We start from the raw sequence: 16,084 nt of genomic DNA on the forward strand, positions 1-16,084 counted from the left end.
GACATCTCTGTTATATGTATACATGTTTGTTCACGGGTACGGCGGGGCCCTGTCCCGTCATATGATTCTGTTATGACTCTTAGAGGTCTGTAGACATACATGAGTGGGTTATGGGTAGTTTCGTTTCCTTGTGTCCGCATGATCCGCGCCGGGACGCCCCGATATGATAATAGCCTTACTGGCTCCTGTCTGATATCCTCCGCTGGATGTTGTGGCCGCGGAGTGTGTATGTATGATATCCTCCGCTGGATGTTGTGACCGCGGAGTGTTTGTGTATATATATGTGTGCATGTATTTATGACAGCCATGGGGCGACGTGTCGCTATTCTGTAAGTATAAGATCCGATTATGTCGCTATAGTCCGATGTTTGAACTTTGTATATGCATAGGATCTTTATTTGTCGGTCTCGACGGGTTGGGTCGGAGGTATTGCTTGCATACATTATTCTTTATTTGTCTCGCACCCTAAGCCGATTGCTTCATGCATATTTCGATAAAAAGATACTGTATGTTAGTCTTAAGATGTCGGAGGTAATATTATTCTCTCGCACCTCAAGCTGATCTCTCGTGAACTTTTTGTGTTGGACCTACAGAAAAAAAAAAAAAAAAAAAAAAAAAAAAAAAAGATAACACAAAAAAAAAATGCTTGAAGAATACTCACCAAGAACGTTGGAGACGTTTGCTCCTCCAAGAAAATAATGTGAGAATATTATGGACTTGACCCCTATTTATAGGGTGAAAAAAAGCGGTGTGTGGGCTGTCCAAATCCGAATAAAACATGAAACTTGAATCCTAATAGGACTCTTAAGTTATTGGAGAAACTTTCGGACCAAGGACATATACATTGCGGTGGAGGCACTATGCAAATCCTTGTTTGATTTGGAAAAGAATTTCCAATTAGTCCGTGCAATATCTTCCTCTTTTGAAAAATAGGGATAAAAGCAATATTTATTGCTTGGACATGGCAACAATAAGAAAAAGAAAACAAGTGGCAAATTCATGTGCTCCTGTGTGGATGTAATGACAAAGCAAGTGCATGTCAAAAGTCCATTGCACAAAACGTGGAAATGATATACAATTGAACTCAAATACGATTGTTCACACAAGGTATCCAAAGTTTTAAATTGACCGAGGTCAATTTTGGTACTCCACCGGTACTTCAAAACTAGTCTCCGGGAAATCCAATGAGTTTATATTCCGACAAGTCTTGAAGTAGGGGGCATTTGTGGACAATGATATTTTATTAAATTTAAATCCACAAGAAATTTGGATTATATTAAATTCAGGATATATTAGTCCAAAAAATATTATGTGTTAATATGATTGACTTAATTATTTAAGTCCAATAGATATGGATTTGATTAATGATCCAATTTTGCTGGGCTAGTCCATTGATTTGGGCTATAAATAATGAGCCCACTTTGTCAAGCACAAGATGTCATCTTATTCAAGAGGCCCGAATTGGTGCCACATGTCAAATGACGTGACACGCCAAGTCAAATAAAGGAGCCTATAAGGTCATGCCACGTGTCAAAATAATGCAGCATGCCTAGTCAAATCAAAGGCCAATGAAGATATGCCATGTGTACAAATGACATGTTCCGGCCAATCAAATATCGGCATGTCAGCTTAATTCTGATTGGTTGAAAGAAACCTGTCCTTATCACAACTCCTCCATCCTACAACTATAAATAGGGGCCTCATAATTCAGAAAAAGGGATAGAAATTCTAACAAGAAGCAAGAGAGAGCTCGATCAAACACTGCAAATTTCTCTACAAGCTAAAAGCATTCAAGCATTCAAGTATATCTCTAGAAGTTCTAGAGATCAAGACCCAGATTCAAGATCAAGCTCAAAAGCCCTTGAATTCAAGTATCAAGATCAAATCCATTAAATTCAAGATCAAGCTCAAAAGCCCTTGAATTTACTATAGAAAAGGCGAATCAGAGGATTCATAGAGATTGTAACACTCATATTCTGAAATCAAATACAACGATTGTTGCGATATTTTCCTGTCTTAATTATTATTTTCTCGACGCGAATTTTATTGTCTACAACCTGATATGTGCACTATTTGATCAATTTGCTTGTCTTTTTTTTCCCCTCTTATCCATTTGCTTGTCATTATTCACAAATTTTCAGAATTCTTAATCGTTTCACCATTTAATTATTCATGTGTTATGTTAAATATGTATTGTTAAACAGTAAGAAGGATAATATACTTCTAAAAATAGTTCAAATATAGCATATTTCCTACATTTATAAGGGACCAAAAACTCACATTTTAATTAAAATAAAATGTACTGAGTCATATTTTACAATGACCAAAATCAAAATTTGTCCAGAGTTTAGAGATCATAAATACTGTTATCCCTATAGAATTTCCAATTTAATTAAGATTAACCTATTAGAAAGACTACCAAAAGAAAAAAGTCAAAAGTTTAAACCATAAATAAAGGATATGGCCTTATGACGATAAAGATGACGTTAAACTCCAAAAAGAAATAATCATGGAATGCTACCATCAAGACTTGAACCTAAGTTATATTTGAAGTTTGTGGGTTTGGAGTTCTAAATCTTTAATGTTACTAAGTTCTAAATTAATAATTTATAAATATTTGACAAAAAATATAATACATATCTATGATTCGGAACAAAATTACTTGGTTCGGCCGAATCTAGGCCCGAAGGGCTAGCTCCGGCCCTGCTCGAGTGCTATCAAAAGTACTAAATTTAGATGGAATCGGTATTAAAATTTCTCATCCCCTCTGATCACCACCAACTCCATGGCACAACCCCCACTGCCAACACATGCCTTTTACATTCCTTTTTGCTTTAGATTCTGAAGGAGTTCTGAAATTCTAATTGGATAAGAAAAATTGTTACAAATAGGGGTGTTCATGGTTCGGTTTGGATCGGTTATTGATTAAAACCATAACCAAACCAATTTAGTCGGTTTTTAAATGTCTAAAACCATAACCAAACCAAATAAAATAATAACCACCGGTTTGGTTATTGTCGGTTTGATTCGGTTTGGTTCAATTTTTCGGTTTATGACTAGCAGCCATGAGACTTATCAGTAAAACATTAAAAAGTTGAAAAAGACATGTCTTTTTTTTGGTCAAACGATAACTTTTATTTATAATTTAAGGTGGAACATACATCATAGAAACTTTCACTATTAGTGATAGTGTAGCACTCAAGTTATCCAAAGTTGCTAAACTATTACAGATAAAGCTAAAAACTAACTTAGTAGTGGCTGCACCATTTTTGTCATCTTAATACACATACCTAGAAATAAAGTAGAGCGTAAGAGCTTTTAGTTGTTGTTACAAACATACATATTATAAATTAAACATAAAGACTACCTAAAATTAAAATCAAAATATATGAAATAAAAAAAACTTTGTGTAATGATCCTAAACTTTGGGACAGTACTTGCATTTAGCCCTCAATTCTCCCATTTTATTAAAAAAACTTTGTGTAATGATCCCAAACTTTAGACCCTATCCCCAAGGCTAGGGTCTCGACTACAGAGTTGTTCTTTTCTCCTTAAACAATCATGTGAAATAAGTAGACCAAAAATCAAATTAATGATTAAAAGGTATAAAATATTTATAATTATTTATGAAAAACTAATATTATACATATAAATAATTATAAAATTTATGTATATAATTTATCGGTTTGGTTCGGTTATTTATTCGGTTAATTTTTTAATAGAACCATAATCAAACCAAATATTATCGGTTTTTAAAATTTAAAACCAAATCAAATCAAACCAAACCAAATGTCGATTTTTTATTCGATTTGGTTAAATTTTCGGTTTGGTTTTGATTTTAACCAAAACCGTGAACAGCCCTAGTTACAAATTAACAATTACAAGCAAAGTTCTACCCACTAACTAATAGCATTCCTATTAAATAATTAATGATAGCCTGCTCGAGGAGATCGATCTTAATGCATAGTATCCAAAACTGCATAATATGCTATCAACAGCGGCAAGGAAATGATGGTGCCAGCAATGACCCTGAAGTTAAGAAAAATGGAATATCATTAATAATTTGTTATATATAACTGTTACAAATTCAAGAGAGAGTAGCATAATGCTTTTGATTTTTTTTTTTTCCCAAATGATCAACCAAAATCTAGTAATGTCAATAGCGCGCACTATTTCAAATTTGATCTAAGCAGCTTTGTACATTTTTGCATATTCCAATTAACAATTTAAATATAACAAGATTTGTTGGGATTTAAAGTCACCAAGTTGTGAGCTTTAAAGGTGAAGTGTGAATTGGGAAATGGAAGGAAACAAAATTGAAGGAAAGTGAAATTTTTGAAATGTAACTTTTCCAAATGAGCATTCTCCCACATTGGTGGTCGAAAGTGATATGTGTGTGATTATATTTAGAAGCACATCTTCTAGCTCATAAAGGGTTAAGAAAAGGACCTCCCCTCGCACCGGCGTCGTCGCTCGGCTCGGCTTCTGTCAAATGATCTAATTGATAATTTTTTTGGATCAAATTTAATTCTTAAATTCTATTATTTATTTTCCCTTAATAGTTTTTGCGCGGATTTTAATTAAATTAAATTCGCAGACATTGATTTAATTCCCAACGGTAAAAACTGATATTATTACCGAACAAACACAATGCGTGATGAACAGGCATGTCCTCACCTGTTCATAAACAAACTTCTGGCTATAAATTCCGAGGCTTCGCCTCAGTTTTACACACTAAGAAATTTCCAGAAAAACAAAATTGCGTTTTTACTCCCTTCTCTCTTCTGCATTCTGCATAATTTTTCAAACCAAATAGTGAGTGTCCAGTGTGATTTGCTGCCGATCTTTGAGTTCGCCGAAGCTCTGTAATTTGCATTGCCGCTATTACAAAATAGTTTTTCTATTCTATTCTGGGAGAAATTAATCTATTAACCTTGGCAACTGTGAGGGGATTAGATTTCTTAAGGACACACAGGAAACTTATGGGCTCGGAAATTTCTACTTCTTCTAATTTCTGTTCTTCAGATTTTTCTGTCTTTAGATTCTTATGACAAAAACTGGTTTTGTTAAAACACTGTCTTGAACACATAGATATAACAAGCTTAAGAAATCTGATATTGTTTGATCTTTTGTATTCTCTGTGTGTTGGAGATTAAAGTTTTCATAACTTTCTACTCCGCTTTTGAGATTAAAGCTTTCATAATTTCTACTCACTTGTTTACTCGATTCGAAGAATATAAAAACTTCATTGAGTAATTAACGTTTGTTTTTCAGTTCGAAGATATAAAAACTTCATTGATTTATTAACGTTTGGCTTTCTGTTTGGAGATATAAAACCTTCACCGATTTTATTTAATTATGTTTGTGTTTGTCAACAGAAATGGGAGACCCAACTCCAATTCTGAATCCTACTTCTACTGCCACACCAATCCCTGCGGTTGGTTCTACAAGCAATATTGCCTCCTCCAGTCGTGTTGCACCGGCAGAGAAGCCTGTAAAATTCACCGGGATTGATTTCAAATGATGGCAACAAAAGATGTTCTTTTACTTAACGACTTTAAGTCTACAAAGGTTCATTAAGGAAGAAGTTCCGGTTCTACCCGAATCAACTCCTGAAAATGAACGCTTCGTTGTGATCAAGGCTTGGAAGCACTCGGATATTTTTGTGTAAGAACTATATACTTAGTGGACTGGAGGATGATCTTTACAACATCTATAGTAATGTGGGAACTTCGAAAGAACTATGGGATGCGTTGGAAAAGAAATATAAAACGGAGGATGCCGGATTGAAGAAGTTTATAGCCGCTAAGTTCCTGGACTACAAAATGGTAGATGGAAAGTCTGTTGTTACTCAAGTTCAAGAGTTGCAGGTTATCATCCACGATCTCCTAGCTGAAGGTATAAGTTTAATTAATACTTCTGCCAAAAGTATTAAGTGTGCTATTACTTACATACTAATTATTATAGGTTTGGTGATTAGTGGCGCGTTTCAAGTTGGGGCAGTAATAGAGAAGTTGCCTCCTTTATGGAAGGACTTCAAAAATTACTTGAAACACAAACGAAAGGAGATGACGCTGGAAGATCTCACCATTTGGTTGAGAATTGAGGAAGATAACAAGGCGGCAGAAAAGAAGGCTAGTGGGAGATAGCAATAGGGGGAGCACATATTGTTGAAACTGCTCCAACAAATCCTAAAAAGAGGAAAAAGGCGTCAGGACCAAGGAACTATCCCGACAAGAAGAGATTCAAGGGAAACTGCCACAATTGTGGAAAAATCGGACACAAAGCTGCAGATTGTCGTGCTCAGAAAAAGGAAAAGAAAAAGGGTCAAGCTAATATGACTGAAACAAATAAGGAAGTTGATGACTTGTGCGCTATGTTGTCCGAGTGCAATCTCGAGTGAAATCCTAAAAAGTGGTTGATCGATTCTGGCGCCACTAGTCACATTTGTGCTGTTAGAGAAGCATTCACTTTATATGCTCCCACATTTTTTCATGCATAATATAGTCATTCTCCATTCATGTGGGGGATTGTTGGGATCTAAAGTCACCAAGTAGTGAGTATTAAAGGTGAAGTGTGAATTGGGAAATGGAGGGAAACTAAATTTTGGAAATGTAATTTTTCCAAGTGAGCATTCTCCCACATTGGTGGTGGAAAGTGATATGTGTGTGCTTATATTTAGAAGCACATCTTTTAGCACATAAAGGGTTAAGAAGAGGATCTTTCCTCGTGCCGTCATCGTCGCTCGGCTCGGCTTCGGGTTCGGTCAAATGATCTGATTGATAATCTTTTTGGACCAAATTTATTTCTTAAATTCTATTATTTATTTTTCCTTAATAGGTTTTTGCGCGGATTTTAATTAAATTAAATTCACAGACATTGATTTAATTCCCAATGGTAATAATTGATATTATTACCGAACAGACACAACGCGTGATGAACAGGTGTGTCCGCACCTGTTCACAAACAAACTTCTGGCTATAAATTCGGAGGCTTCGCCTCAGTTTTACACACTGAGAAATATCCAGAAAAACAAAACTGCGTTTTTACCCCCCCCCCCCCCTCCCCTTTTTGCATTCTGCATAATTTTTCAAACCAAACAATAAGTGTCCAGTGTGATTTGCTGCCGATCTTTGAGTTCGCCGAAGTTCTGTAATTTGCATTGCCCTATTTCAAAACGGTTTTTCTGTTCTATCCTGGGAGAAATTAATCTATTAACCTTGGCAATTGTGAGGGGATTAGATTTCTTAATGACACACAAGAAACTTGTGGGCTCAAACATTTCTACTTCTTCTAATTTCTGTCCTTAAGATTTTTCTGTCTTTAGATTCTTATAACAAAAACTGGTTTTGTTAAAATACTATCTTGAACACAGGGACGGACCCACATATAGATTTCAGGTGCTTGAGCACCCATTGACCCCGACGGAAACTTTGTATACGTATATAGAAAATACTGGAAATTGGATATATTGCAATCGTGCTCACCCACTGACCAAAAAGTCTGATGAGTGCTTTGGCTCTAAAGTTGAAGTTTGAGCGCGCTGGTACCCTCCAGCGAGGGTTCAAAACCATGCTGCAACGTTTTTTAAATAAAAAAAAAAGGCAAATGATCTTTCTTTTTAATGGAAAAAACGCAAACTGAAACTTCTTCTTTTACTAGTGACGATAGCTCGGGCCCAATAAGTCTACCCATTTTTTAAAACGAATCAGACCCGACCCATCAGAAAAAAATTACTATGTGGCTTTAGAAAAATATGTCTACTAAAAAAATTGGTAGAATTTTTTTTTAAAGTCAGGTGGCATTTTAAAAAAAATAACCTAAATGTTTTTTATAAAAAATCCCGTCAGCGAAAAGGGTATATTTGCACCATTTTATAATGGCGGGGTATATTTGCACCATTTTGTAACGGTTAAACTTATCATTCCCGCTCAAAAATGCATGTTGTCGGATAGCCATATATTTGTTTAGAATTTTATTTCTTATGTTTAGTTGTGGGAAATAATTAAATTCAACATTAAGTATTAAAGTGCGATCACCTCTCATTGGGTCAAGCTATTTAATTTTTATTGTAAATTTCAAATTCCATAACTTTTTTGATGAAAATTAATAAATTAAATTTAAACTTCATAATGAAATTGTTGTTAAAATCTCCTTATGGCAATCGTGCCATGTATAATGGGATAGATCGATGTAGTACAAAATAATCATTCAATCCTTAATTTATATTTACTATGATAATTTTAATTAAAACATTAATGCATCAATTTCTGTGAAATTTTAAAACTAATCTAAGTATTTTTAGCAGAATATTAAATATTAAAATATTAGAAATATTTCTTTGTATTGCTATGCAACATAAATAAAGGGATTAGAATGTTTTTACCTTCGTTCCTTCAAGTTGGAGTAGTTACTTAATTGAATAGGGTACCATACTTTTTACAAATTAATACTTTAAATATGTATATCCCAGCAATCCCAGCAAAACTTTAAAATGTTAGAAATATTTCTCTGTATTGCTATGCAACATAAATAAAGGGATTAGAATATTTTTACCTTCGTTCCTTCAAGTTGGAGTAGTTACTTAATTGAATAGGGTAACATACTTTTTACAAATTAATACTTTAAATATGTATATCCCAGCAAAACTTTTGTCCTACAACTATAAGACATTACACAAATAAGGGCTATAATTAGAATTTAAGGAAGCAAAAGGACTACAGAAGCAATTTAATATATGCATGGGGACCATAGATTTTGTGCTCAAGTTTGTCACTTGGCAGCTTAAAGGAAAAAGTGCCAAGTTCAACAGTCTAAGTGGTCGTAACTTTGGTGGGACCCACAGCTTGATAAGGCATAGTAAAATAGATAAACGTATAGCTGACATCATCTTTTGAGGGCATATAAAGGCCCCAAAAGTTGAAATATTTACCAAATTACACAAGGAGAACCAATGAGATAAATTTAAATATGAAGGGCAAAACGATCAATTTACTTTGAACATGCGTGTGACATAAGCAGACCATGAAACAGATACGTGAAGCTCCTCACTTATATAAGAGAAAGAGAATGTTTAATAACGTTGACTCTTCTTTTTATACCTTTTCACACTTTTTGGTTTACCTTTTCTTTGTTGTTTTTTTAACTTTTCCTATTTTATATTTCATTCACTAACTAAATCATAAAAACATTAGTAGGTTTCTAGAAAGAAAACACCAAAGAAACCCTTCTTGGCTTCTCCAGCTTCTTGGTCGATCGCCGAACGAAAATTGAAAAATATAAACAACGTAATAAGATTAGTATTTTGATAAGTAAGATATTCATTTATTTTTCTGAAAATATATTTATTCGTACCGAGCATACACTAAAGCTAGAGACTTTGGGTATGAGTACAACACGCTAGAAGTCTTCTTTTGGTAAAGATATATTAATCGTAGTTTTCTTATTAACTTTCATTGTCGCGTTCGGATGCACTTATAATATGTGATTGGTAGCAACTTTATGTTAAAGGAAATGAACACCCATGACGATAAAATTCTGAATCCGCCACTACTTGAACACATAGATATAACAAGATTCAGAATAAACTAATTCTCTCGACCTTTTTCATATTGATTTATATAGAATAGATAATTGTGGAGCGAAAGCAGGAGAGCTCTAAAGTTCATTTTTACTCAAGGTGACAAATAATTATTCCTTTTCCAAAAAGGACAGTTTTTTTTTTTTTTTTTTAAAGACATTCATATATCAATTGAAATAACTAATTTAAATGTATTAATAAGTTAAATAGGACTTACGCAGTGCTGAGTACGTCTGCATGTAGTCCATATTCTTGGGCATAAACGAAAGAAGTCACTGCTTGAGGCAATGCTGCCTGCAAGAAAATAAAATAGAAGAGGTAGTAACTCTACTAAAAAAACATGATTTGCCGACCTCAAGAACCGACCTCGTGAGGTCAATAAAGGCCTCATATTTATTTTTTAATTTTTAAAATAAACCGACCTCTACAAAAATCCGTAAAAAAAAAAATACCGACCTCATGAGGTCGGAAATTTATTTGAATGTAAATATTATAAATTATTTTTAATAAACCGACCTCATGAGGTCGCAAAAAGTAGTCTTTTGAGGTCGGAAAATCCTATTTTTTCAGTAGTGTAATTCATTTAAACAAATAAATTTATTACATTTGATTTTAAGAACCATAAAAATGTTATGGAATCTATTTTTACTCTTTTAAATATAATGTAAATTATGTAATCCCGTTATCTTAACATATATAAAAGTCTAAATAAAAATATATGACCACAAATGTTTCTCGACATCAGTGCGTGTTTTAAGAGGCGGGGGCGCAAGACGAGGCGTTTTATGCAGCACTGGGCGAAGTGTAGGCCTCGAGACACAGAGCTTAAATGCCATGGATCTTCGGGGCGTTAGTCTCATGTATCTTCAATTTTATAATTTTATTACTAAGAAAATAAGTAAAAGAAAAAAACTAATTAAAATTCTGCTAATAAATCACCAATTATATACAAATAATTATTATTACTATAATTATTATTTGAGAGAGTAACCACACAAAAAGTGATGATAGTGTGTGTCCATCCCCAGCTATTATTTGCACTGATTTTTGTTTATATTTCAAAGAAGGAGAAGGATAAAAGGTAAAAACATGAAAAAATAATGGATTATTATCCTATCAATTTTAGGCATAATCATCTAAAAAATTATTTATACAATGTTATTTTCTATGAGAGTTACTTTATTCATTTATATATTTTAGGAAAAATCGCTACAACATGGTAGTATAAAATATTAATATAATTACACAATTAATAAAAAAAATATGATCTATAGCAAAAATAATTTTAAAACAAAAAAAAATCAAAAACATCCGGGACGTACGCTTTTACGCCGGGAGCTTAGGCTTTTGCACCCTGGGCTTACGACCCAAATTCTAGGGCATAAACCCTATGGATCTAGGTCTTTAATTTGTGTCCCGGAGCGTTTTTGGTACGCCGAGCCCAGAAACTCGCCTTAAAAACGCCTCTGAAAACACTGCTCGAGATGTGCTATAAACTCATAACTAAATTTCATTTCTTATATATCTTGATAATCCTGTCGGGACAAAAGTAGACACCAAATTTTCAAATTATAGTTCCTCTTTTGAGCTATATTTAAATCCTTGTATTAATGTGGTTATATTTTAAAATACGCAATTTGTTCTTAAATAGTAAAACAAAAGAAGTGACTGTAGTCCTTTTTAGTCCTCAACTTAATTGATAGCCGTCTGAAGTGCTTCTGCCAATACTGCAACATGCATGCATCTCGAGCAAGCTAAGTGGGTGGTGAATAAGTAAGAAGTTGTGGTCTAAATACAGAGAGTGCTAAATGGCCACATCAATTTGATCTAAATTTGGCTACATGCACTTATGTAAAAATCACCATAACCTCTATTGTACAATTTTAAATTAAGATAAATTTGAGAAGAAAAAATAGAAATGACATTAAGTAAGCATAAATTTGACCTAAATAGTCATATGAATTTACTCCATTTGGGCCATTGTGGCCAAAAGATCTTATTGCTAATGAAATACTCTTTCTTAGTTAATGATTTCATTAGGGACGTATATAAAAAAAAACATGACAAGTAAAATGGATCGGAGAGTGTATTGATATTTGCTAGTGTGTTCACTTTTGACTCTGGTAATGAAAGCACTTTATATAAGTTGCTTCCTCTGTTTCTTTTTACTTGACCTATGCTGACTTGACAGTCCCTTTAAGAAAGTATTTATTAAGATTTATTTTATTAAATTAATCTTATTAATTTTGCTTTGAAAATCTGAGTTTGACTATTAGTTCTTTATTTATATTTATGTAGTTACTTAATGGTCATAAGGATAATATTGAATAATAATAATAATAAATCTCTCTTGATTTGCTAAATTGGACAAGTAAAAAGGAAAATTTATCGTTAATATAAGTGTCAAGTAAAACGAAATGGAGGAAATAACAAATTTACTAATATAAGAACTAACGAATATTTCATCAGTTTTTTTTCTTTTACTTGTCCCGTATACTGAAGATAATTTTTTCTTTAATTTATTCATTTTAGTAAATTAAGAAAGAATTAATTTTTTTCTTCAATTACATTCTAATCATTAAGTAACCATCTTCTTAAATTTCTAAATTAGAGTTAATAAGGGTTACTTGTAAAATAATTATTTAATTAATTTTTTTAAAGCAAATTCCAAAATGCAAGCTGGACAAGCAAAATGGAACAGAGAGAATATTATGCAATTATAGAGGTACATGATATGCGAACGAAATTCTAAGCCTTTTATTCTATGTACTGACAAATTAAAAATATTTACACAAATTATATATAGACATTAGTTTATGGTTTAATTACCTGGAGGATAGCAATGCGCAAAACAGTTCCATGCAAACCCAAAACAACACAGCCGAGTGCCGTTATTGCTGGTCCAACAACAAACCTCAAAACCATAGCATAAATCGTCAATGCAGCTCCACATGCAATTATCTTCCCTTGCAAAGCCATGAATAATCCTAAAAGTAAAATAAACAAAAAACACTCTTGTTTAGTGAAAAGAATGGCATTAATAGCCTGATTAGCCATGTTTTTCTTAAAGTTAAAAGTGTATATTTTTTTAAGAAGTACTTATTTTAGAGTTGAGGTGTTTCACTCAGTTTTTAGAAAACAAGAACAAGTATTTTTTTGTATAGTAACTGGAACTATTTTTTTTTTAAGTTGAAAAAAGAGAATTTTACGTGGCTTGTCACACTTCTAAATGTTGCCACATAATTAGCATAACTTTTAAAGTTCCTCAAAAATAGCAGTTTTTATTAAAATTTTAAAAATATTAGAAAAAAATGTACAGTTAATTAGAAGATGTAAAAATTATGTATGCCACAAAACTAGGATTCAATTATATTCTCTTAATATTTATCATCTTTTATCTCTCCTCTTTAACTAATACACTCCCTTAATTTTCTTAATCACTCTGACAATAATATATATATATATATATATATATATATATATATATATATATATATATATATATATATATATAATTCATACACACACATGGCATAATTCATTTTTAGAGGTATGTATTTATACATAGTATAATTCAACATATACTATAATGGTATTAAGGTATAATATTAGATATACCTGATATAATTTTTTAACTTTTATAGTTCTGGTATAAATTATGTGATATAGGTAAAAGTTGTATATTCATGGAATAAATTTGTCAAGTTGAAAGTATTTTTTTGTGAAAAAAGTTTACTAAATATAAATATATATTTGTAGTATATGTATGGTATAACTTTTTTATATCTAAAGCATACCATATATACTTATGGTATAAACATAATATACGGCAAAATCATATAACTAAAATGGAAAGAAACTAGGAACACAATTGTCGTTGTAGAATAATTGTTTTAGCAAAAATGTAGGAAGAGAATCAATTATTATGCTGTCAATGACGTGCCCCTAATCTCGCCCACTTAATAGAGAGAGAAAATCATTACCGTATGTAACTCCTAAACTGCCATTCAATGTTAATTAAATAGTTCTGCTAAGCTTCTGTAAATACTTTTATATTATTGTATAGTAAATACTTAGCTTCTTTCGGAAGCACCCTTTGAAAGCTTGGCAAGCATAAATTAATGTTGTTTTAACATTGATAAAAGTGTATTCTAAATTGATTAGCCAAACACAAATTATTGCTTTCCAAAAGTAAATTTTTGAAAAATACTTTATATAATAGTTATCTTTTCAAAATAAAGACATTTAAAAGTTTGGTAAATAAAATATAAATTTCGATGTTTTTAATGAATAGTTGTCTTCGGTCAAAAACAGTTCGTAAAAGAACGAAAGTGATTGTTGGTAAAACAAAACTATCAGAAGTTATTTAAAGCTAGCTGTTTCATTAAATAAAGGATCAAAAGTTATTAAATGCTACATTAAAAGGAAGAACTTTTATTGCTGTTCCAACTGTTTAAAAACACTTACCCATACTAAACATTGCGACACCACTACCAGCCTTTGACATTATCAAGATAGATCCCTCTATTATGCTTGGCATTTCAAATTTCCACCTGAAACCAAAAAAAAAAAAAACGAAAAAAACATAAAAGTAATATGAGTAACTGCCTGATTCAATTAATTATCGAATATTGTTTATCTTTAACTGGTTTGGACTGGAAAAAAAAAACACTTTAGCACAACTAAACACGAAAAAGTAAAGGATATCATCTTTTAGGAAAAGTACTATGTAAATGAAATTTACTAAAATTATCTAGTTTATTACAGATAGTCTGAATAGGGGATTCAAGAAAATATTAAAATGTCACACCTTAGATTTGGACAATAGTAAAATTTACTAAAAATATTAATTTACTAAATATATCTAGTTTGTTACAAATAGTCTGAATAGGGGATTCAAGAAAATATTAAAATGTCACATCTTATTTGGACAACAGTAAAATTTACTACAAATATTAAATTTACTAAAAATATCTAGTTAGTTACAGATAGTCTGAATAGGAGATTTAAGAAAATATTAAAATTTCACACCTTAGATTTGGACAATAATTAAAATTTACTAAAAATATTAAATTGACTAAAAATCTCTAGTTAGTTTCAAATAGTCTGAATAGGGGATTCAAGAAAATATTAAAAAGTCACACTTTCTAATGTCAAGGCTATTAAAAAATTTATATATGTACAAAATATTTATTTTTTCGTATTTGCTGATGAAGGTGTTGAATCACCTTTAATGCATAGAGCTCTGCAGCTGGTTCTGGGTTCGAGCCTCATAGTTGTTTCCATTTTTTAAAAAACAATTCTACATGTTTAGTGCATAAAGAAATTAAATTGACACGTAAAGAGATAATAATTAAATAAATAAAATATGCATGTACATACCTGCTAGCTAAAAGAGCCCAAAAGAGACCAAGAAAACAAGCATAAGAATTGGGATTCTTAGCAAGTTTAATAGAAACAGCTTTAATCAATGGCCAAAACGCTAGCGCAGCATTATTATTATTATTCCTTATTTGGGCAGTAGTATTTCCTTCCAAGTCACTAACACTCCCCAATTCAACAGAATTATCAATTACATCATCAACATTATTATTCATCTTGGTTTTCCAAAACTGAAGTGCAAACAACAAAGAAGTAAGCCATAACAAAGCTTGAGTCACAGCAGCTTGAACAACAAGATCAACCCCTAAATCCCCATACATGGCCTTCATCAGTGGGACACCAACAACAAGTGTGTTATTCAATGTGGACAAAGAAAAAGTTGTTATGGACCAAGAAAAGCTCCCCCTTTTGTAAAAGTTAGCCCATAAGGCGAGGATCAGGATCACTAAGACTTTAGCAATTAGGTCTCCGGTTAAAAAGAGGTAGTTGAGGTTGTAAGGATCGATGTTAGCTATGAATTGGAAACCGAAAAATGGGAGGATGAAGAAGCAATTGAATTTGTTAATGGTATCACATTGTTCTGGCTTGAACATGTGCCACCATTTTACTGAACCATAGCCTAAAATGAGTGCTACATAGAGTGGCATCATGGCCACCACCACCTTGTATATATCTTCCCAACCTATCATGTTTAATTAATTTGTGAAGAAATTTTTGTGATTTTGTATGTATCTGCATTATTAGGTGGGGGTTTTCATGGGTGTATATATAGAGAAAAAATTTGAAGGTTTTAACTCAAATGGTCCCTTAAGTTTGAAGGTAAGTTTTGGTTTGAGTCCGGCGCCAAAATGACACATTTTTGGAGCTTGAAGACAAAAATGGTATGTCTTTTTTTTTTTTTATACCAAAATGGGTTTTTGGTTGGTTATTCAACGAAATGTTAACTCCATTTAACGTTTCCGTCAAATGTAAAAAATAAAAAATAAAAAAATTGTATTTCGTTACATACCTGGCGAAATACAATTTTTTTAAATTTTTTTTTTTTTGTATTTCGCTAGTTGACTAGTGAAATGTAATTCATTTTTTTTCCTTTTTTTTTTTTTTTTTAAATCCACTTTTTCA

At 32.1% G+C, this 16,084-nt stretch overlaps 1 protein-coding gene across 2 annotated transcripts; it reads right to left on the bottom strand.

Annotated features, from left to right (window-relative positions):
- Positions 1-3,869: 3,869 nt before the first annotated feature.
- Positions 3,870-15,691, bottom strand: LOC132063258 (auxin efflux carrier component 5-like). Of its 2 annotated transcripts, none has more exons than XM_059455724.1 (5): positions 14,963-15,691; positions 14,048-14,133; positions 12,410-12,567; positions 9,798-9,874; positions 3,870-4,029 (listed from the first exon to the last, which is right to left on the bottom strand). In XM_059455724.1, the coding sequence occupies exons 1-5, from the start codon at positions 15,649-15,651 to the stop codon at positions 3,957-3,959; spliced, it is 1,083 nt and encodes a 360-aa protein (XP_059311707.1). In that variant the 5' UTR covers positions 15,652-15,691; the 3' UTR covers positions 3,870-3,956. The 2 variants fall into 2 exon arrangements, with proteins under 2 accessions (XP_059311707.1, XP_059311706.1); XM_059455723.1 differs by lacking the exon at positions 3,870-4,029 and adding an exon at positions 7,319-7,575.
- Between the last annotated feature and the right edge of the window lie 393 nt (positions 15,692-16,084).

This window comes from Lycium ferocissimum, chromosome 7, assembly GCF_029784015.1.
Source record: "Lycium ferocissimum isolate CSIRO_LF1 chromosome 7, AGI_CSIRO_Lferr_CH_V1, whole genome shotgun sequence".
NCBI lineage: Eukaryota > Viridiplantae > Streptophyta > Magnoliopsida > Solanales > Solanaceae > Lycium > Lycium ferocissimum.

Coding starts and splice junctions, on each gene's coding strand:
- LOC132063258 (XM_059455723.1), bottom strand. CDS start 15,651: ATGATAGGTTGGGAAGATATATACAAGGTGGTGGTGGCCATGATGCCA. Junction 14,134..14,962: donor TGGGCTCTTTTAGCTAGCAG/GTATGTACATGC, acceptor TTTTGGTTTCAG/GTGGAAATTTGAAATGCCAA. Junction 12,568..14,047: donor TGTCGCAATGTTTAGTATGG/GTAAGTGTTTTT, acceptor TTTTACTTTTAG/GATTATTCATGGCTTTGCAA.